Here is a 21440-nt window from a genome sequence, read left to right on the forward strand (position 1 = left end):
CCTACACACGGCCGGGTTTCCCAACATCAAAACTGCCATGAGAGCTTTGGTCGGGAAACCCGGACATGTGTATGCTCCACCAGAGTCGTTTCCCATAGGAAAAATGGCGGCTTAAAAAACGCAGGGAGTCCCGGCGGGAAAAAAGGGAGCTGGTTCTCTTGTTTTCCCATCAGGAAAACTGCGATGGAGCATACACACGGCCGGGATTCCCGGCCAAAAGCTCTCATGGCAGTTTTCCTGACGGGAAACCCGTACGTGTGTACGAGGCTTTAGTGGAGGGAGATTTCTGCAGCATACTTGTCAAGTACAGAATCACATTATATATAAAATATGCAAAGTGGTTGGAGGGAAGCTTCAGAATGGCAAAGAGTTTTTTTTAAGCATTTCGGTGAGAAGACTGCAGTTCCTCTTTAAATAAGAGAAATGTTACAGAATAAGTCCAGGTAATTTTGACTGACTATGACCTGGTATACAATAACCTTGATAAAATCAAAACCAACATCTTCAAAATTAAAACTAAAACCTCAACATTATAGTACAAGTCCAGTTATGTGTGATCGACTACAAGTAGACCAGTGTTTCTCAACTCCAGTCCTCAAGGCACCCTAACAGGTCATGTTTTCAGGCTTTCCATTATTTTGCACATGTGATTTGATCAGTTTCACTGCCATAGAAATTACCACAGCCGTTTCATCTGAGGGAAATCCTAAAACATGACCTGTTGGGGTGCCTTAAGGACTGGAGTTGAGAAACACTGAAGTAGACAATGAATCGGATAAATGAAAAACAACACATTTTCAACATTACATCCAGTCCAGATAAATGTGCCTGACTGCTATTAGGTATGCCATGGCCTTGGAAAATTAGGTCTTCACAAACATCCACATGAGTCCTTTTCAAACTAATTCATGATGTAATTGATTTCTAACTAAACGACAAATTCAAATAAGTAATGAAAACTGGAATCCACATTGTGACCCATACTTCACACCTTTCAGATGTTATCATGATGTCAATAGACATGCCATATTTCTGCTTTGGCAATTTGTGTATTATGGTACCACAAGGGTATCATACTTCTGGGTCAGGGAAGCATAACTGCAGCGAAGAGCCCCACCACGTTGTCAAACAGTTTCTACCTTACTAACCACAATAATTGTACCGTAAGTGCCGGTTCACACTACAGTGACTTGGAATCTGACTTGTGTCGCCCCAAGTCACGCGACATGAGAAATTTCATTGAAGTGAATGAGAGCCGTCTTAATGTACACTACTGAAGTCTCTCCGACTTCACAAAAGGTTCCTGTACTACTTTAAGCTACTTATAGGCACTTGTACGCATTGATTTAAATGGAAGTTGCCTCCAAAGTCGCATCACTGTCTTAACTGAAGCAACTTTACAGGAAGAGAAAATAGTTTTCTCAGGCAAACCCCTCCCTCCCACAGAGCTGATTATTGTTTGATTGGCCACTGGCAAAGTCGCCTGTCCTGGAGGCAACTTGAAGTTGCATTGTAAGTCGCTCCAAGTCGCGCTGAAGTCATCTCACAAAGTCGCGCTGGAAGTCGCGTTGCCCCTGTGTGAACCGGCACTTAATCAAAGAACATCAATGTTATCAGTAAACACATGGTTACCAAGTTATGTTGGCAAGGAAATCCCAATGTTACCAGAGGCCAAGAAGAGTCATATGCCCTGTACACACGATCGGTCCATCCGATGAAAACGGTCTGATGGACCGTTTTCATCGGTTAACTGATGAAGCTGACTGATGGTCAGTCGTGCCTACACACCATCGGTTAAAAAAAACGATCGTGTCCGAACGCGGTGACGTAAAACATAACAACGTGCTGAAAAAAATGAAGTTCAATGCTTCCAAGCATGCGTTGACTTGATTCTGAGCATACGTGGATTTTTAACCGATGGATGTGTCTACAAACGATCAGTTTTTTTCTACCGGTTAGGTATCCATTGGTTAAATTTAAAACAAGATTGAATTTTTTTAACCTATGGATAAATAACCGATGGGGCCTACACACGATTGGTTTGGTCGGATGAAAACGGTCCATCAGACCGTTCTCATCGGTTTGACCGATCGTGTGTACGCGGCAATAGAAATGTTACCAAGGCGCCATGTAGCTGTACTTTCATACCATAGGGTTCTAAATTTCAATATACATGACAGCATGACTTAGAATAACATCAAACATTACTCCAATATATTCATTTGGTACTAAAGACAAAAAACACTCTAGTTTATTTCAAGGTTGTTGCAGTAACAAATATGATTGATTATGTCATCTGTTTTACTACCCCTATCACTTGCTTCCAATTGGACATGAATCAGTGATATCAGACAGACAATATTTGCCTGTGTAATTTATTCTTGCAATAACTATGAGACCTGATAAACTTGACAAGGAGGTTTCTAGATGCACGTAAAGATGAGAGTTTATCAGCAAAGGCTGAGTAACATTAAATATAACATGGATACAATCACATCCTTCTTTAATTACGGTATAGAGAAGGAGAACTCCCATACTGTTTAGCTGGCTTGGGGAATGATTATGCCGGATTATACCACTCATCCAAGCGCCACATATACTAAGGTACTATTGGTACAGTAAAGTCACATCAATTCAAATAACTGTATCCCAGCTTCTAGAGCTGTAATGCCTTCTACACACGATCGACTGACTTTTTCCATCGGATAATCCGATCGTGTGTAGCCCCATCAGAGTTTTTTCATCGGATATTCCGATGAATTCTGACAGAGTTTAGATATAGAACATGTTCTATTTTACCCGTCGGAATTCTGATGTGACTTGGCTGGGCAAAAGCCCGATCGTGCGTACAAGGCATAAGAATAGACAATGGCTTTGCATTTATGCTCTTTGACTAAAAGAAGAGCAGAGGAAGTCTAGTGGTAAATCAAGAATGACTATTGAGACTCAAAGGTTTCCTAAATGTATACACTTGCAGTTTTAAGCTTTGTGAGTATTTCAGAACACAATACCCATACATCCTTGGACCGGTTTATAATAGTAAAAGTACTGAATTACAGTAACTTACTGACACAAACAAGTACAAGCTTTAATGCTTAAATTGATTGCCAATCTCATTAACCGCAAGGTGTAAACATGCCAAATTTTTCAGCGTCAGGAGCATGCATCAACTACATTCAGTATGATAAATGAATGCCTTGTTCTTGCAGTAAAAAAAAAATAAAAAAAAATAGAAAATCTCTTTGAAAAATCCTATGTAGATTAGACACTCAGTACTTGTGCTAGGTTAAAATATACCCCCAAAGGCAAAAACTCAATGATACCTTTGTGAGAAGTACATGGATTAAATCAGAGCTTTATTCAGAACATGTCACTTAGTTTAGGGTAGAGTAATGCCGCGTACACACGACTGTTTTTCATGTCATGCAAAAAAACGATTTGTCGTGATTCCTCTCAAGCCTGCCTTGCATACACACGTTCGTAAAAAAAATGCTCCAGCAAAGTGCGGTGACGTACAACACGTATGACGGACGGAACAGAACGAGCGCTCCTGTCTCATAACTTGCTTCTGAGCATGCACGTTTTTTCCCCTCATTAAAGCGTACACACGACCATTTTTCACGATGTAAAAAACGACGGGAAAAAATAGAGCAGGTTCTAAATTTTTAACGCACATTTTTCTCGTCAAGAAAAATGCTCTGGAGCATACACACGACCGTTTTTCACGACCAATTTAAAAAATTGCATTTTTCTTGTCACGAAAAACGGTCATGTGTACACGGCATGAGACTTGAGCATCCTATGTATAGTTATACTTAAATTATTTTGCTACCACTGAAGACCCCTTGGTGATTTTTTGGGTATGTGCATAGCAAGCAACAACAATGTACAGCGTTGCAGACTGCCCACCTATTGCACTGCACAGCTGCGGGAGTGCTGCAGTACATACCAGTATGCTCCTAGGACCACTTAACTTATATAGTCATGGGAGGGTTATAACCTCTGTCATGGTTTTTGTCATCTGTGTCCAATTGGGTAGATCTCCCTTCACTTCCTGTCCCATAGCCACAACAGGAATCAAGAGGAAATCCCTAGGTGTTTCAGCAGGGTCTCCAGAACTATTGTCCCAATTGGAAGATTTCCCTTCCATTACAGTTCTGATGTCAATACAAAATCTGGGATTTTATTTTACTATTACTTTTGATGATAATGGTAAACAGGACAAATAGAGAAGGTGGATCTCCCTAACGAAGAAAAACTGGAAAGGGGGACTTTTTTCTCTCCAATCTACAAAAAAAATTACAGTTTAAAGTTGAATTAAAAGTAAAGCTTTTGGAAGTGTTATAATCCCTGTAAGTAGGGATGCACCAATACCATTTTTTCTTTACAACGAGTAAGTACAATACCTTTTTTTTTTGTACTCACTGATACCAATTACTGATACCAACCACAACTGTTTTGTTTGCACTTCAGCTGTCAGCAATGGTACAAAGCATTGAAAATTTATTTACAAATCAAATTCATTTTTTTTTCTAATTCTGTGGGGGGGTTTTTTTATGTAAAACTTGTAAATATGTTAAAGGTGTAAAAAATATTAACAAACAAAGCACAACTTATTTTAATTAGTAATAGTTTTTAAAATAGACATGAAAAAATCAGCAGAGAAATAATAATTAAATGGAGAAGGAGAATAAGGAGTTAGTTAAGGCTGTTTAGAGTAAATTAAGGGTTAATAAGGGGTTAAGCAGAGCAAAATGTACAAAAAAAAATATTGTTTTTACTTGACAGGTTGCTTTAAACTGACTTCATCTGCAGATCAAAGTCCATCCCTTTGATCTGTAGATGAATATACTTAAAGAAAATATACAAAAAAGAAACAAGGTTTCTTTTTGAGCGATGTTGTTGATAAACATTGTCTGGTTGCTGTTTTTTTTTTTTTACAGAACCAATTGCCAGGATTTTTTCATACTTCAACTGTCAACAGGGGAATCCCACTAACCGCTGAATGAGTCATCTGTTAAGAACGCAGCGACCCTGCTTCTTAACAACCGATAATTGGCAGCTTTTGTTTCTACATTTCAGCTATCAGTGGGGGGGAATCCCACTGACAGCTGAAAGAACCATGTCTAAAAATATTGGTTTCAGAGCATTTGCACGAGTACCAATGCTCGTCCAAACGCTTAGTATCGGCACCGATATCAATGCAACCCTACCTGTAATGCCTCTTACACACGGGCAAACATGTACGATGAAAACGGTCCGCCGGACCGTTTTCAGCGTACATGCCCGCCCGGAGATTTCTGTATGATGGCTGTACACACCATCATACAGAAATCCGCGCGTACACGATACGCGGTGACGAGGCCTCACCGTCGCCGCGACGATGATACGGCGACGTGCGCGGCCCTGGAAGTTCAATGCTTCCACGCATGCGTCAAAGTCATTCGACGCATGCGAGGGATGGCGGTCGCTCGGACATGTACGGTAAATCTGTACAGATGACCGAACATGTCCGACGGGCAGGATTCCAGCGGGCATGTTTCTAAGCAAGTTTAGAAACATTTGCCCGCTCGAAAACGGTCTGGCGGGCAAATGTACGCTGGAATCCTGTCCGATCGGCCGTAGACACGACCGAACATGTCTGCTGAAACTGGTCCGCGGACCAGTTTCAGCAGACATGTTCGGTCGTGTGTACGGGGCCTTAGGTTTATTTTTGCCAGTTGTGTCCCATTGGGCAGATTTCCCTTCACTTCCAATAGCCAAAACAGGAAGTGAAAAAATCCTTGGTTGTGACCAGGGTCACCGGAACCCTTTGGAAAATATCTCCACTATTCCTGTACTGAGAGCAATACAAGAAGGTGCACAGGCCTAGTGCAATATTGAATGGATTTGAATAAATATGAGGTAAAAAAGGCTACTTACAAACATATAAGTAAAAGCGCTCATCCAGCCACACTTCCATGGCTTGGTATTGCAGACTGGGCAATATCCCAAATAAAGGGGGGACCTCACCGGGCCTTGAAGGCTAGCACGTTTCCAATGAGTTCCTTCTTCAGAGCCAAACAACAAAATGAGAAGGAGAAGAAGAAGAAACCCATTAGCCTTCAAGGACCCCGGTGAGGTCCCCCCTGTGCTTGGAATATCACCAGGTCTGCAACACCAATCCACGGAAGTGTGGCTAGATAAGAGCTTTCATTTATATGTTTGCAAGTAGCTTATTTTACCTCTTTTTTTATTCAGATCCATTGGATAATGCACTAGGCCTGTGTGCCCTCTTCCGTTTGCTCTGACAATGTTGTTTCTACATAGAAAGTGCGTAAAGTGAGTGTTTTCTGCTAGTTTTGCACACTTATCAGTAAGCATTGTTCCAATTGTTCTCTCTCTGACTACAGAACATCCCCCTTCAGGTTATGAAAATGAGAAAGGGGGGGTGTTTTGTAGCCTTAAAACACCTTCTGTGCTAGGGTGACAAGGTTACTCCTCCTCAGATACAATATGGTGAGTGGGCATTGTCACACTAGGACAGAGACATGTTACTGGCTAGATCAAGTGAAAGAAAAGATACAATGGAAACAAATGCAACAACCACATCTAAGCACCAGAAATGTGCAATACATTTCATGTCCGATTTGGGGTTTAAATATGCTTTAACTAGCAATTTGGTATTCAAAGTGGAAGTAAACCCTTTTTTTGGCTTGTGCCTACAGGGTACAGGGAATATCTCCAATGCAGAATATATTCACACTGCATGCAGCCCAGGGTCGTCTTAATAGCATCATGGGCCCCTGGGCAAAGTAATTCTCTGGGGCCCCTACAATGGAGACAGCGCAGGTAAACAGACATCAAGTAGGTAGGAGGCGGCCAAGTGGAACTTCCCCTTTTGGGTGGAGCTCTGCATTAACTACATGAACAGTCATTCTGTACAGAAACGAAAGTGGGAAAATACTACATACATAAAGTAACAAAGCTGTCCTGTGCATATAATATATCTGCTAGGTGGATGCCTCCCCAGCACTATGGCCCCTCTACGCTCTAGTTATCCTCCCAGCACTCTGACCCCTCTACACCCCCGATATCCTCCCAGGACTCTGACCCCTTACATCCCAGATACCCCCCCAGCACTTTGACCCCTCTATACCCCAGATATCCCCCAGCACTCTGACCCCTCTACACCCCAGATATGCCCACAGCACTCTGACCTCTCTATATCTTATCTATTCCCACAGTACTCTGACCCCGCTACACCCCAGATGTCCCCCCAGGCATTTAAGCTGCATGGACGGGATCAGAGCATCACTGGTGCTCTGGACCTGCCCCTCCCTGCTGGCTGTGAAATAATAGGTATCATTCTGCACAGCACAGCACACCTCTGCCAGTCTGCCTCCCCTGTGTATCCATCACTCTCAGTACCCCCAATTTAGGGGCAGCATGGGCTCAAGGACCAGCTGCTTTGGGGAAGTGCAGGGGCCCCCGTGCAGCTGGGGCCCCTGGGCAGTGCCCAGGTGTGCCCTCTCATTAAGACAGCCCTGATGCATCCAGTGATGTCACCGATGCATGCGCTCTGAAGGGACGGCATACCTGTGCTGTCCCTTCATAGCTTCGCCCCCCAGTCAATGATAGTCAGATGGCTGGAGGACGCAAATCCAGAAGGAAGACCAGGTGAATATGGAAGGGCCTTCAGCGGTGACATGGCAGCGCTGGAGGGCTTTGTTCTATGGTAAGTATTTCATAATGTGCAAGTATGCGATGCACACTTGAACATTATGCCTTTTCCTTGCAGGGTTTAAAGCGGAGGTTCACCCTAAAAAACAAGTTTCTACCATGCCATTCAGCATACTAGCGTCAGCTAAAGTATGCCTTTATTTTATTTTTTTTGCGCCGTACTCACAGTTTAATCCCTTAGTTAAATTTCAGACACCCGCGGGGAATGGGCGTTCCTATGCAGAGGGGAACATGATTGACGGCCGGCTATGGCGCGTCACGCTTCCCGAAAATAGCCGGAGTAGGACTCGGCTCTTCACGGCACTATACGGCACCTGCGCACAGTATAGGAGCTGACTGCGCAGGCGCCGTGAAGAGCCAAGTCCTATTTTGGCTATTTTCAGGAAGCGTGACGCGGCATTGCCGGCCGTCAATCATGTTCCCCTCTGCCTAGGAACGCGCATTCCCCATGGGGAGTCTGAAACTTAACTAAGGGATTAAACTGTGAGTACGGCGCAAAAAAATTAAATAAAGGCATACTGTAGCTCGCGCTAGTATGCTGGATGGCATGGTAGGAAAATTGTTTTTTTTTTTTAGGGTGAACCCCCGCTTTAAAGAAAAAATATATATGGTGTGCGGTTTACTACCGCTTTAAGTAAGCAACCTGGAGAGAAATGTCTTCTTCTTTCACATAAGGTTTGGACCACAAGAGGCGTACAGGAGATCACTTTTCCTTATAAATAATGCAAATTGTATCACTGCAAAACATCCTACCCACTTTCCACAGGGGTCATGGGGATGGGCTTTTAAACCAAGTTTTCGCATGCTTTAAAGTTTTACAAACAAATGTTTTCCAGGTTTGTGGTTGTAACTGGTGAAGGAAGACTAGCCTGTAATGTGGACAGCCAGCCAACAACGAACTTTCAATTTGTAGCAACCTAGGCAATTGGCGAGAGTTTAGCGCACGCGTTTAGGATCGTGAGAAAGCAGACTAGGTAATTCCATCAGGGAGTCTGGAGGGATGATGTAATGGAGGAAAACTATAAAGTTATGCCATATTCTGGAAAATATCCCTGAGCTAAAATGAAGGGAACCATCAAACTCCCGCTGTCCTGACAGCAAAATCTGATTATACTTGATCTTGCAAATGTGACATTCCATCAGATACATAACAGCAATAAAGGCAAATACTCTGCAGACAGACACATCATCGTATTTTGACGATCTGTAACCCGCTTGTTCCAGTTGGGGGAGGGGGTTCAATACCACTTTCAGACGCAGTGCTAAACTCTATGCAGGTTTTTTTTAAAAAGTGACCTTGAACCACACTACCTTTGAAAGAGAAAGATTGGCAAGCTCCACCTCATTTCCCTCGATACTGGAAAACAATGAGGGATCTTTCAATGATTTATTATTTCCCACTTGCTCAATGCTCAGGATTCCAATAACACACCAAAAAAAAAAAAAAAAGCATAATCAATTTTACAGTCTCGGTAATTAATTCATTAATCGATACGCTAAATGTGCCACAGCCACACAAGCAAAAAGTGCACAGCTTTCCCGGTTTCAAAAACAGTTTAACCCCTTACTGAACGACAGTAAATAACTGACAACTAGTGATTGAAGCTGGAGCAGAGATGGTAAATCAGATGCACCAGGGATCATCATTTCACAACTCACAGCTCTCTTTTCTGGTAAGACAGTGCCCACTACAGGCAGAACAAAACTTTCAACAACAACAAGAAATACAGTACAATGCTGCCTTTGTGAGCCACGCTGTCATTCTGCTTCTTTATGCAGCTGTGAAAAATACAATGGTCAGAGCAAATGCAAATGATTATCCATAGTGTCACTTACATAAAGTACATCCCTGGATAAACTTATGACATGCACAGAGCTTTTCTGATTGGTCAAGACAATGTGCAAATTGGATTTTACGCACATAATCAACACTCAAAGTGTGAAATGAGAAATGTCTTTTTTGGGGGGGGGGGGGAAGCAGCACGTGGCTAAGGAACTGCTGTCATTACAGCTGAATGGAAGCCTTCAGATGTTTCAATTGTATCTGAACCGCCAAGGCCTCCTCAGGAGCGGATTCATGAAAACTGGAGAAGGGAAGCTGTTAGGCCGCGTACACACGATCGGTCAAAACCGATGAAAACGGACTGAAGGACCGTTTCATCGGTTAACCGATGAAGCCGACTGATGGTCCTACACACCATTGGTTAAAAAAAAAACGATTGTGTCAGAACGCAGTGACGTAAAACACACGACGTGCTGAAAAAAAACGAAGTTCTATGCTTCCAAGCATGCGTCAACTTGATTCTGAGCATGCGCGGCTTTTTGACCGATCGGTTAGGCGTCCATCGGTTCAATTTTAAAGCAAGTTCTCTTTTTTTTGACCAAAGGATAACTGACCGATGGGGCCCACACACGATCGGTTTGGACCGATGAAACGGTCCTTCAGTTCGTTTTCATCGGTTTTGACCGATCGTGTGTACGCGGCCTTACACATAGCAACCACAAGTTACTTTATGAACAGCATGGCCATGTCTGTCTTCCTCCAGGTTTCAGCAATTAACCCCACACTCTGCAAAAAGCACACATTAAGCAGGGTGACTTACCTTCCTGGACAGCTTGAAATGGATTATTGGCTTCTATAATTTTGATAGTGTGTCCAATCTTTTCACTTTGCAAGATTTCGTCATTGAGATTCAAATCCGACACAGCCAGCTGAAAAATTTCATTGTCCTTCGCTGCATTTTCTTCAAAGATTGCACCTGTTGCGGAAAGAGCCATGAGAGTCTGGCAGTGCTGAACACTGTGTACATACAGCAGACACTATTAAACCAACACATCCTCATGACCTGGAGGCCTTCATAACAGGGAAAGCTGATAAATGTACTCTGCAGAGTACCACAGCCAGCTGATATTCTTAGTAATCAGAGTGCCATGGCCAGATAACACTTCTAGTTACCATCTGATTAACATGGCCAGCTAATACCACTAGTTACTTGATTACTTTGGCCAGCTAATACACCTAGTCACCTGATTATTACAGCCAGCTAATACATCTAGTCACCTAATTATTATAGCCAGCTAATACCAATAGTCACCTGATTACCATGGCCAGCTAATACCCATAGTCACCTGATTCCCATAGCCAGCTAATACCTATCGTCACCTGATTACCAAAGCCAGCTAATACCTCTAGTCACCTGATTAACAAAGCCAGCTAATACCCCTAGTCACCTGATCACCATAACCAGCTAATACCTATAGTCACCTGATTACCAAAGCCAGCTAATACCTATAGTCACCTGATTACCAAAGCCAGCTAATACCCCTAGTCACCTGATTACCATGGCCAAGTATTTAGATTCAGATTTACCCACTTACCATGGCCAGCTAAAACCCTTAGTTACCCAATTACCATGGCCAGCTAGCACACTTAAGCTGGCCAAACATTATACAGTTTCCTTTAACTATGTAGTGCAAGGACTTTCATTTTTTGCATCCAAACTGAAAGCATTTAGGTTTAACCTCATATTATAGGGCTTTGGTAAATCTAAAGGGAAATTGTACAAGAAAACTGTATAATGTAAAGGCAGCCTGTCACCTAGGTACCATGACCAGCTAATACCCTTAGTCACCAGATTACCATGATCAGCTAATACCCTTGGTCACTTGATCACCTTGGCCATCTAGTACTCTTAGGCCGCGTACACACGGTCGTTCCAAACCGATGAGAATGGTCCGACGGGCCATTTCCATCGGTTCACCGCTGAAATGGTCTGATGTGCGTACACACCATCATTCCAAAAACCGATCGGGTCAGAACACGGTGACGTCAAACACACGACGTGCTGAATAAAACAAAGTTCAATGCTTCCAAGCATGCGTCGACTTGATTCTGAGCATGCGCGGGTTTTGAACCGATGCTTTCTGTACTAACCATCGGTTTGGACCGATCGGGCAGCGGGCCATCGGTTCGATTTTAAAGCATGTTTTAAAATTTTGGACCGAAGGACAACAGACCGATGGGTTATACACACGGTCGGTTTGGACCGATGAAACTGAACCTCGGTCCATTCTCATCGGTTTTGTCCAACCGTGTGTACGCGGCCTTAGTCACCCGAGTACCCTGGCCAGATAATACATCTCGTCACCTAATACCATGATCAACTAGTACCCCTAGTCACCTGATTACCATGGCCAGTTAATACCCCAAGCCCACTGATTACCATGACCACCTTTTACCTCTAGTCCTCAGATTACCATGGCTAGATACTCCTAGCTATCTAATAACCATGGCAAGCTGATACCTCTTACCATCCGATTAACATGGTGAGTTAATACCCTTAGTTACCGGATTACCATGGCCAGCCAAAATGAATAGTCAGCTGATCAGCATAGATATTAAATATGCCCATTCATCTAATTACCATGACCAGTTAACACCCATAGTCACCAACTGATAGCCCTAGTCAGCTGATTAGAATGGTCGGCTAATGTGCATGGTCACCTGATTTCCATGGCCATCTGATATACCTTGTGATTACAATAGCCTGATGATACCCAATTGATTACCAAAGTCAGACGATATCACTAGCCAGCTGATCAGCATGGCCAACAAATACTCCTAGTCAGCTGATAACCATGTCCAACTAACACACATAACCATTTGACTATCAAATCCTGCTAATAATCCTAGTCACCTGATTATCATGGCCAGCTTGTACTCTTAGTCATCTAATTACAATGGCTGGCTAATACAGTCACCTGAATACCATGGCCAGCTAATACTCCACATTTCCTGATTGTTATGGGCAGCTAATACTCCTAGTCACCTTATTACAATGCTTGGCTAATACGCCTAGTCACCTAATTAGCATTGCCAGCTGATAAATGGTCTCATGTGACCGTCATGGCCATGTAACATCTCTGGTCAGCTTATACCCCTGCTTATATGGTTGTCATGGTCAGCAAATATTTTTCTGCTCCCTTAAGTACCAGGATCAGGTGGCACATTAAAAGACCATAGCAAGGTGACACATCACTATGACCAGGTGACAAATCCAATCAGGTGACCGTGACCAGGTGACACAGGGGCTTACCAACTGACTAAAACCAGCTGTCCTTGCATTAAAATAGTCACACTTCCACAGTAAAACTTTCAATTCATCTGTGCTGATTGCATTTGCAGTATAACACATTCATTGTAGATGTAGTGATCAGCAGTATGAGCAGAAAGCAGATGTGTCTGTATCAGTATGTGTCCCTTATCCTGTGCTCCTGCCATCTGATGCATTACACATTCCTCCTTCCAGGTAGATCTCCTTAGAAATCCTGATGTATTGTCGGCCATGTGTGTGCAATTAGTGCTGTACATTCCAGTGGTCACATCTCTATTGGGAGGGTTTGGTAATGCTTCCTAAGGGACCTGACCTGAGCCATTGCTCATTCACTCTCTACCAATGCATCAACTCCACGGGAGATTTCCATCGCTGTGTGAGCACCAGCTTTAACCCCTTCCTTGCCATACCAGCTGTCAACTCTCCAATTTACCCGAGCCCATACCCAGCTGATGGCTGGATTCACAAAGGCTGGGCAACCTGTTCCTCCTGGGCATGCAGCCTGCATACCACTCCGATGCTCAGCATCTGTATTCATACTAGCTCCCTGCCTACATAAAAGTCAACAACACAAAGTACTGCTATGTCTGGGATGGCATTAAGTGGAATATTGTAGGGCAAGGTTACAGTACAGCCCATTGAGGTGACATGTATTTTTTTTTAATGATTTTAATCTTCTTGACTATGTCCCTGCTGGATCTGGGTTAGAAACCCCTGAAAGCGATCTCATTCAGCAATCAAAGTTCTTGCAATGCCATTTAATAGATCCGCAATGCTGTGTGCTAGGACCGGCTCCCTACACCTACTCGTGATGCCAGGCATGGCAATGTGTGCTGGGACCAGCTCCCTACACCTACTCGTGATGCCAGGCATGGCAATGTGTGCTGGGACCAGCTCCCTACACCTACTCGTAATCACAGACATGGCAATGTTGTGTGCTAGGACCGGCTCCCTACACCTACTCGTGATGCCAGGCATAGCAATGTGTGCTAGGACCAGCTCCCTACATCTACTCGTAGTCACAGACATGGCAATGTGTGCTAGGACCGGCTCCCTACACCTACTCGTAGTCACAGACATGGCAATGTTGTGTGCTAGAAGAACCAGCTCCATACACCTACTCGTGATGCCAGGCATGGCAATGTGTGCTAGGACCAGCTACCTACACCTACTCGTTGTCACAGACATGGCAATAAAGTGTGCTAGAACCGGCTCCCTACACTTACTCGTGGTCCCAGACATGGTGATGGTGTGTGCTAGGACCGGCTCCCTACACTTACTCGTTGTCCCAGACATGGTGATGGTGTGTGCTAGGACCGGCTCCCTACACTTACTCGTGGTCCCAGACATGGTGATGGTGTGTGCTAGGACCGGCTCCCTACACTTACTCGTTGTCCCAGACATGGTGATGGTGTGTGCTAGGACCGGCTCCCTACACTTACTCGTTGTCCCAGACATGGTGATGGTGTGTGCTAGGACCGGCTCCCTACAATTACTCGTGGTCCCAGACATGGTGATGGTGTGTGCTAGGACCGGCTCCCTACACTTACTCGTGGTTCCAAAGGCATGGCAATACTGTGTGCAAAGACCGGCTCCCTACACTTACTCGTGGTTCCAGCAATGGCTATGGTGTGTGCTGGGACCGGCTCCCTACACCACTCGTGATCCCAGGCATGGCAATGCTGTGTGCTAGGACCGGCTCCCTACAGCACTCGTGGTCCCATGGCATGAGAATGCTGTGGGCTATGACCGGCTCCCTACACCACTCCTGGTCCCATGGCATGAGAATGCTGTGGGCTATGACTGGCTCCCTACACCACTCCTGGTCCCATGGCATGGTGATGCTGTGTGCTAGGATCGGCTCCCGACACTTACTCGTGGTCCCATGCATGGCAATGGCGCCTTCTTAGGGGGTCCTAGCCCTACACCATGAGCTAACCCAAACAGTCCTTAGGGGGCCCTAGCCCTACACCATCAGTTGACTCAAATAGTCCTTAGGGGTTCCTAGCCATACACCATCAGCTGACCCAAATAGCTGACACACAGGCAAGCAGCCCCCCTTTTAGTCTTCCCCCTGGGCACAAGGCTTCCTCTCTGTCTGCCTAGATTAGGTATGCCATCTGCTGTATGTGACATCAGTATTACCTCGTCCCATTCATCCTGCCAGTGCCAGGCGCCTAGGTCTGGGCTAAGCTGCTGGATCTGGGCTCATCTAGGACGTGCCTGAGCAGTTTTTTTTTTTTGTAATCTGCATTAGTCCCTGTGAATTTCTGCTCTCACACTGCGGTTCCAGTGTCTCAGCTTTGTATTGCCAGCAGCACACATGCAGCCTTGTCCTTCCTGCCATTCATCTCCTGATTAGCACATCTCGTATAGCAGCTGCCCATCCAGTGCAATTGCTATTTTATCCTATCCAGTGACATAGAAGTTCCCAGCATTTGTCCCTTTTGCATGCTCTGCATGACATGTGCAATGGAAATAGAATCACATGGAACAAGTGCTGGCTGTACTGTCCCCTTGGCCTTCACCTGTCTCCTATAGGGACGTGCGCTGTCCATGGTGCTGACTGTACTGTCCCCTTGGCCTTCACCTGTCTCCTTCTATACTATATCTATAGGGACGTGCGCTGTCCATGGTGCTGGTTGTACTGTCCCCTTCTATAGGGACGTTCGCTGTCCATGGTGCTGACTGTACTGTCCCCTTCTATACTATATCTATAGGGACGTGCGCTGTCCATGGTGCTGGCTGTACTGTCCCCTTGGCCTTCACCTGTCTCCTTCTATACTATATCTATAGGGACGTGCGCTGTCCATGGTGCTGGCTGTACTGTCCCCTTGGCCTTCACCTGTCTCCTTCTATACTATATCTATAGGGACGTGCGCTGTCCATGGTGCTGGCTGTACTGTCCCCTTGGCCTTCACCTGTCTCCTTCTATACTATATCTATAGGGACGTGCGCTGTCCATGGTGCTGGCTGTACTGTCCCCTTGGCCTTCACCTGTCTCCTATAGGGACGTGCGCTGTCCATGGTGCTGGCTGTACTGTCTGTCCCCTTGGCCTTCACCTGTCTCCTATAGGGACCTGCGCTGTGCATGGTGCTGGCGGGCAGCACACTGCCAGTTCTGGGCTAAGCAAACAACTTTGTACTGGAAGTCATCAGCCAGCATGGCATGGAAAAGAACCCCCCTCCCCAACATAAGTTTACCAGCAGTTGGCAACCCCCCCCCCCCCCCTTTACCCCATGGTGATCATTATGATCTTACCAATGTGGATGATGGAGTCCGCCCGTACAGAAAAACACAGAAATATCCAGGGGAAAAAGCAGAGCATCAACACTTCCATTTCCAGCCTCTCAAACAGCACATCAGCTCGGATTTTTGTTGCTGGTACCCAGGGAAGAATGATGGGGGGGACAAAAGAGGAGCTTTCCAGGTAAAAGGCAATGCAAGCAACACAGGCAGCAGCAGTAGAAGAGATCGCAGCTTAGATCCTATAGCCAGAGCCTGTCAATATGTACAGGAGCTCTTATTTTGCTTAGACAAGGAAAAGCATAGACTTGCAGCTCTCTCCAACACTCTATGTGTGTCTGAGACCCAACAAACAGCAAACTGCGGAGGACCCCCCCACCCCCCTCCTCCTTCTCTTCTACCACGTGATTGCAGAGCCTCACCACTCAATATAGTCTTGGTGAAAACACTGAGAGATGGAGAGATGAGCTCAGATGGGGAACACTGGAGCTCAGTTTCACAGGCATAGGGCTGGGGTTGTGTGTGGAGCTCAGGGGCAATAAGGTATAGGACTGGGATTGTGTGTGGGGCTCAGTTTCACAGGCATAGGGCTGGGGTTGTGTGTGGGGCTCAGGAGCAATAAGGTATAGGGCTGGGGTTGTGTGTGGGGCTCAGGAGCAATAAGGTATAGGGCTGGGGTTGTGTGTGGAGCTCAGGGGCAATAAGGTATAGAGCTGGGGTTGTGTGTGGGGCTCAGGTGCAATAAGGTATAGGGCTGGGGTTGTGTGTGGGGCTCAGGGGCAATAAGGTATAGGGCTGGGTTTGTGTGTGGAGCTCACTGGCAATAATGCATAGGGCTGGGGTTGTGTGTGGAGCTCAGGGGCAATAATGCATAGGGCTGGGGTTGTGGGAGCTCAGGGGCAATAAGGTATAGGGCTGAGGTTGTGTGTGGAGCTCAGGGGCAATAAGGTATAGGGCTGGGGTTGTGTGTGGAGCTCAGTGGCAATAAGGTATAGGGCTGAGGTTGTGTGGAGCTCAGGGGCAATAAGGTATAGGGCTGGTATTGTGTGTGGAGCTCAGGAGAAATAATGCATAGGGCTGGTATTGTGTGTGGAGCTCAGGAGAAATAATGCATAGGGCTGGGGTTGTGTGTGGAGCTCAGGGGCAATAAGGTATAGGGCTGGGGTTGTGTGTGGAGCTCAGGGGCAATAAGGTATAGGGCTGTGGTTGTGTGTGGAGCTCAGGAGCAATAAGGCTTAGGGCTGAGGTTGTGTGTGCTCAGGAGAATTAATGCATAGGGCTGGGGTTGTGTGTGGAGCTCAGGAGCAATAATGCATAGGGCTGTGATCATGTGTGGAGCTCAGGAGAAATAATGCATAGGGCTGGGATTAGGTGAGGATCTCATGAGCAATAAGGCATAGGGCTGGGGCTGTGTGTGTGTGTGTGTGTGTGTGTGTGTGTAACTCAGGAGCAAAAAGGAGGACTGGGGTTGTGTGTGGAGTTTAGGAACACTAAGACATAGGGCTGGGGTTGTGTGTGAAGCTCAGTTTAACAAGCATAGGGCTGGAATTGTGTGGAGCTCAGGAGCAACAATGCATTGGGCTGGGATTGTGTGTGGAGCTCAGGAGCAATAAGGTATAGGGCTGGGGTTGTGTGTGGAGCTCAGGAGCAATAAGGCATAGGGCTGGGGTTGTGTGTGGAGCTCAGGAGCAATAAGGTATAGGGCTGGGATTGTGTGGAGCTCAGGAGCAACAAGGCATTGGGCTGGGATTGTGTGTGGAGCTCAGGAGCTGGGTACATAAGAGTGAAGTTCAGTGGATCAGGCTGGATTATAATTGATAGTCAGTTGTAGCTGAGTACCTTATTGCCTGCTATAATAGACAGGATAGGGAGTGGAGGGAGCACAGGGAGGGAAACCTTGGCTGAAGGATCAGAGGACTTTGGAGATGATGGAGCTGGACTCTTGGAAAGGAAGGTACTGCTGCCTATGGAGTGTGGCTGTTTGATGCCAAGGAATCTTCCTATGCAACAAGCTGACAGTGAGAACTGATGAATGGCACTGGAGAAACAAAGCCAACCAATCATGCCGTCTTATGGATTGTAAAAAATTCATCCTTATTCCTACCCTATTCCCATTCCTAACTCATCCTCAGCCCTATTAGCGGCAATAGGAACAGTGCAGTTACTCCACACCACCTGCAGCAGGTATTGAACGGACTACATCACACAATTGAGGGGATTCAAGTCCTACAGAACTTTCCCAGCACCCCTGATCTTCCATGATATGGATCACTGCGGAGAACTTGTTGAAGAACTCATCCTTAATCTCCCAACTGTAAGTGGACAACCCTATTAGGTGCGGAGCAGTGACTCCACACCACCCACCACAAACATCAACTGACTGATTAACCAATTGAGAGGATTCTTACCCTACAGAACCCCCCCGGCACCCCTGATCTGTGTTATGGATCACTGCGGATATCTTATTGAAGAACTCATCCTATCTCTCTCAACTTTAAGAGGACAACTCTATTAGCGGCAATAGGTGCGGTGCAGTGACTCCACACCACCCACAGCAAGCATTGAACCAATTGATCACCCAATTGAGAGGATTCAATCCCTACAGAACTTTCCCAGCACCCCTGATCTTCCATGATATGGATCACTGCGGAGATCTTGTTGAAGAACTTATCCTTGATCTCCCGACTTTAAGAGGACAACTCCATTGGTGGCAATAGGTGCAGTGCAGTGCAGTGACTCCACACCAGCGAGCATTGAACTGACTGATCAACCAAGTGAGAGGATTCAAGTCCTCCAGAACTTTCCCTGATCTTTGATGACAAGTCCTACAGAACTTTCCCTGATCTTTGATGACAAGTCCTCCAGAACTTTCCCTGATCTTTGATGACAAGTCCTCCAGAACTTTCCCTGATCTTTGATGACAAGTCCTCTAAGTGGGGAGGATGCAGGACTGATTGGTTTTCTCTCCATCATTTGTGTGTGGAGTTTCTCCATCACAGCTGGATCTTTAGCCTGCATTTGATTTCAGCTCTTTCTTGTAACAGACCCAACTGTGATCTCCCCTCCTTGGATCATCACCTTAATGAACGCTTCCTAATCAACATCCAGCTATGATCTCTCTCATTAGTAAAATGACATCATGCAGCCTCTGCTTTGGAAAGGCCAACGTGGACAGGAAAAAAATCTATCTCTTTAAAATAAATTATTTACCTACATCCTACATCTGCATCCTTTGGTTCCATCACTTTAACTCTCCAGTGGCCACAGAGGAGAGACTACAGGACCTGGCTGATATCTCCTGCTGTAAGCATGGCTGATCAAAGGCTGGGGATGGTCCTCTAGTAAAAGTTGTCCAGTCCTTGTGCTGTCATTGCTCATCTTGGCTATGGAAGGGTTAATGCTCTGTCTGCAAGGCAGCTCTTCCCTAGATTGTATCATTAACATTGACTGTGCTTAGCTTATGGAAGCATCCATTGAAGCTTCTTCTACTGCTGGCTGAATCGCTAATATAATATGTCATGGCTTATTTCTGATCACACCTCATGTCTCAATACAGATCATATTGAGTCAATAAAGCCTTCATCAGATGAGAAGTTGTCTTTTGTTTCTCTGCCACTTGCACTGAGCAGAGTGGGGTAGTTCATTAGGGGTATAGCCCGGAGACAAGCAATGGCAGTAATTGTGTGAGCATTGATCACCAAGATACAGCAAATCCCCACCATACCTGCTTCTTTATTCTCTCCATATACACAGACAACTGCTAACTGCCTTTTCATTTACAGTGTTCCAAAATTGCCAATCATCAAGCTTTGTGTGTGGGCTTTAAAAGGCAATACAACACAAGTGCAGGTACTTGTCTACACCGCATTCATTGCAGCATAGGGAATAGCTACAAGTTATTCTTTAGGAAACAATGATGAGAATATCTGCATTTATATCCATGAATTATGTCTGAAAATGCTAGTTGCCTGGCTGTTTGATTCTATGGTATTTATTCTTACTGATTTGTTGACCTTAAAGTGTAACTAAACCCATATCATATTTGTGTTACCTACATCTGCATCCTTTGGTTCCATCATTTTAACTCTTAACAGCTTACTAGTCCTTAGAAGTGGTGGCTGCTTTCATTTTTTCAGTCATTTCCCTGTATTTTCACTCTTCCTTAGGTTGGCAGCACTCAGTGCACCATAGGTGTGTGCAGCCTATTGTATTAGGGTGTGCACCCCAAAGCTCAAACACATATGCATGTGTATACAGTATATACTGCCGGTGTCAGTAGAGCAGTGGACGATGTCAGTAGGGCAGAGTTTGGTGTCATTGGGGCAGTGTTTTTATTTTTACGATTTTATTTTTTATTATTTTTTACAATGACATTGTTTTTTATTTACAATTTTTTTATTATTATTTATAAATATATATATATATTTTTTTTTTAGGAGTCCCATTATGTCAGTAGTTTTTATTTTTACTATTTTATTTTGTATTATTTTTTTACAATTACATTTTAATTTTGTTTTTGTTTTTTTTTTACAATTTTTTTTATTTATTTATTATTTTTTATAATTTTTTTTATGAGTCTCATTATGTCAGTAGGGCAGAGTTTGGTGTCAGTAGTTTTTATTTTTACGATTTTATTTTTTATTATTTTTTACAATGACATTGTTTTTTATTTACAATGTTTTTATTATTATTTATAAAAAAAATGTATTTTTTTATTTTTTTAGGAGTCCCATTATGTCAGTAGGGCAGAGTTTGGTGTCAGTGGGGCATTGGATGGTGTCAGTAGTTTTTATTTTTACTATTTTATTTTTTATTATTTTTTACAATAACATTTATTTATTTTTACATTTTTTTTATTATTATTTTTAAATATTTTTTGTTACTTTTGTAAAAAAAAAATTAGGAGCCCCATTATGTCAGTATGACAGAGTTTAGTGTCATTAGTTTTTATTTTTACTATTTTATTTTGTATTATTTTTTACAATTACATTTTCATTTTGTTTGTTTTTTTACATTTTTTTTTATTTATTTATTCTTTTTTATAAAAATTTTTTTAGGAGGCTCATTATGTCAGTAGGGCAGATTTTGGTGTCAGTGGGGCATTGGACGGTGTCAGTAGTTTTTATTTTTACTATTTTATTTTTTATTATTTTTTACAATAACATTTATTTATTTTTACAATTTTTTTATTATTATTATTTATAAATATTTTTTTGTTACTTTTGTAAAAAAAAATTAGGAGCCCCATTATGTCAGTACGGCAGAGTTTGGTGTCAGTAGTTTTTATTTTTACTATTTTATTTTGTATTATTTTTTACAATTACATTTTTATTTTGTATTATTTTTTACAATTACAT

At 44.0% G+C, this 21440-nt stretch overlaps 1 protein-coding gene and 1 long non-coding RNA gene across 4 annotated transcripts in view; one reads left to right on the forward strand and one right to left on the reverse strand.

Annotated features, from left to right (window-relative positions):
• The window catches only part of GRID1 (glutamate ionotropic receptor delta type subunit 1), a 1428863-nt gene extending 1412448 nt beyond the window's left edge, over positions 1-16415 (reverse strand). For 2 of the 3 annotated variants that reach the window (XM_040320513.1, XM_040320514.1), the window contains exons 1-2: positions 16099-16415; positions 10326-10481 (exon numbers count right to left, since the gene is read on the reverse strand). In XM_040320513.1, the coding sequence (XP_040176447.1) occupies positions 10326-10481; positions 16099-16177 (235 nt within the window). In that variant the 5' untranslated portion in view covers positions 16178-16415. The remainder of the gene's footprint in view (positions 1-10325; positions 10482-16098) is intronic. The other variant, XM_040320512.1, reaches the window with a different exon arrangement.
• A 38-nt stretch (positions 16416-16453) lies between these two features.
• LOC120908969 lies at positions 16454-16779 on the forward strand. The gene is made up of 2 exons (XR_005741204.1): positions 16454-16626; positions 16666-16779. It is a non-coding gene; the product is annotated as an uncharacterized LOC120908969 (long non-coding RNA).
• Positions 16780-21440: the final 4661 nt, after the last annotated feature.

The sequence above is a fragment of the Rana temporaria genome, chromosome 8 (genome assembly GCF_905171775.1).
Source record: "Rana temporaria chromosome 8, aRanTem1.1, whole genome shotgun sequence".
NCBI lineage: Eukaryota > Metazoa > Chordata > Amphibia > Anura > Ranidae > Rana > Rana temporaria.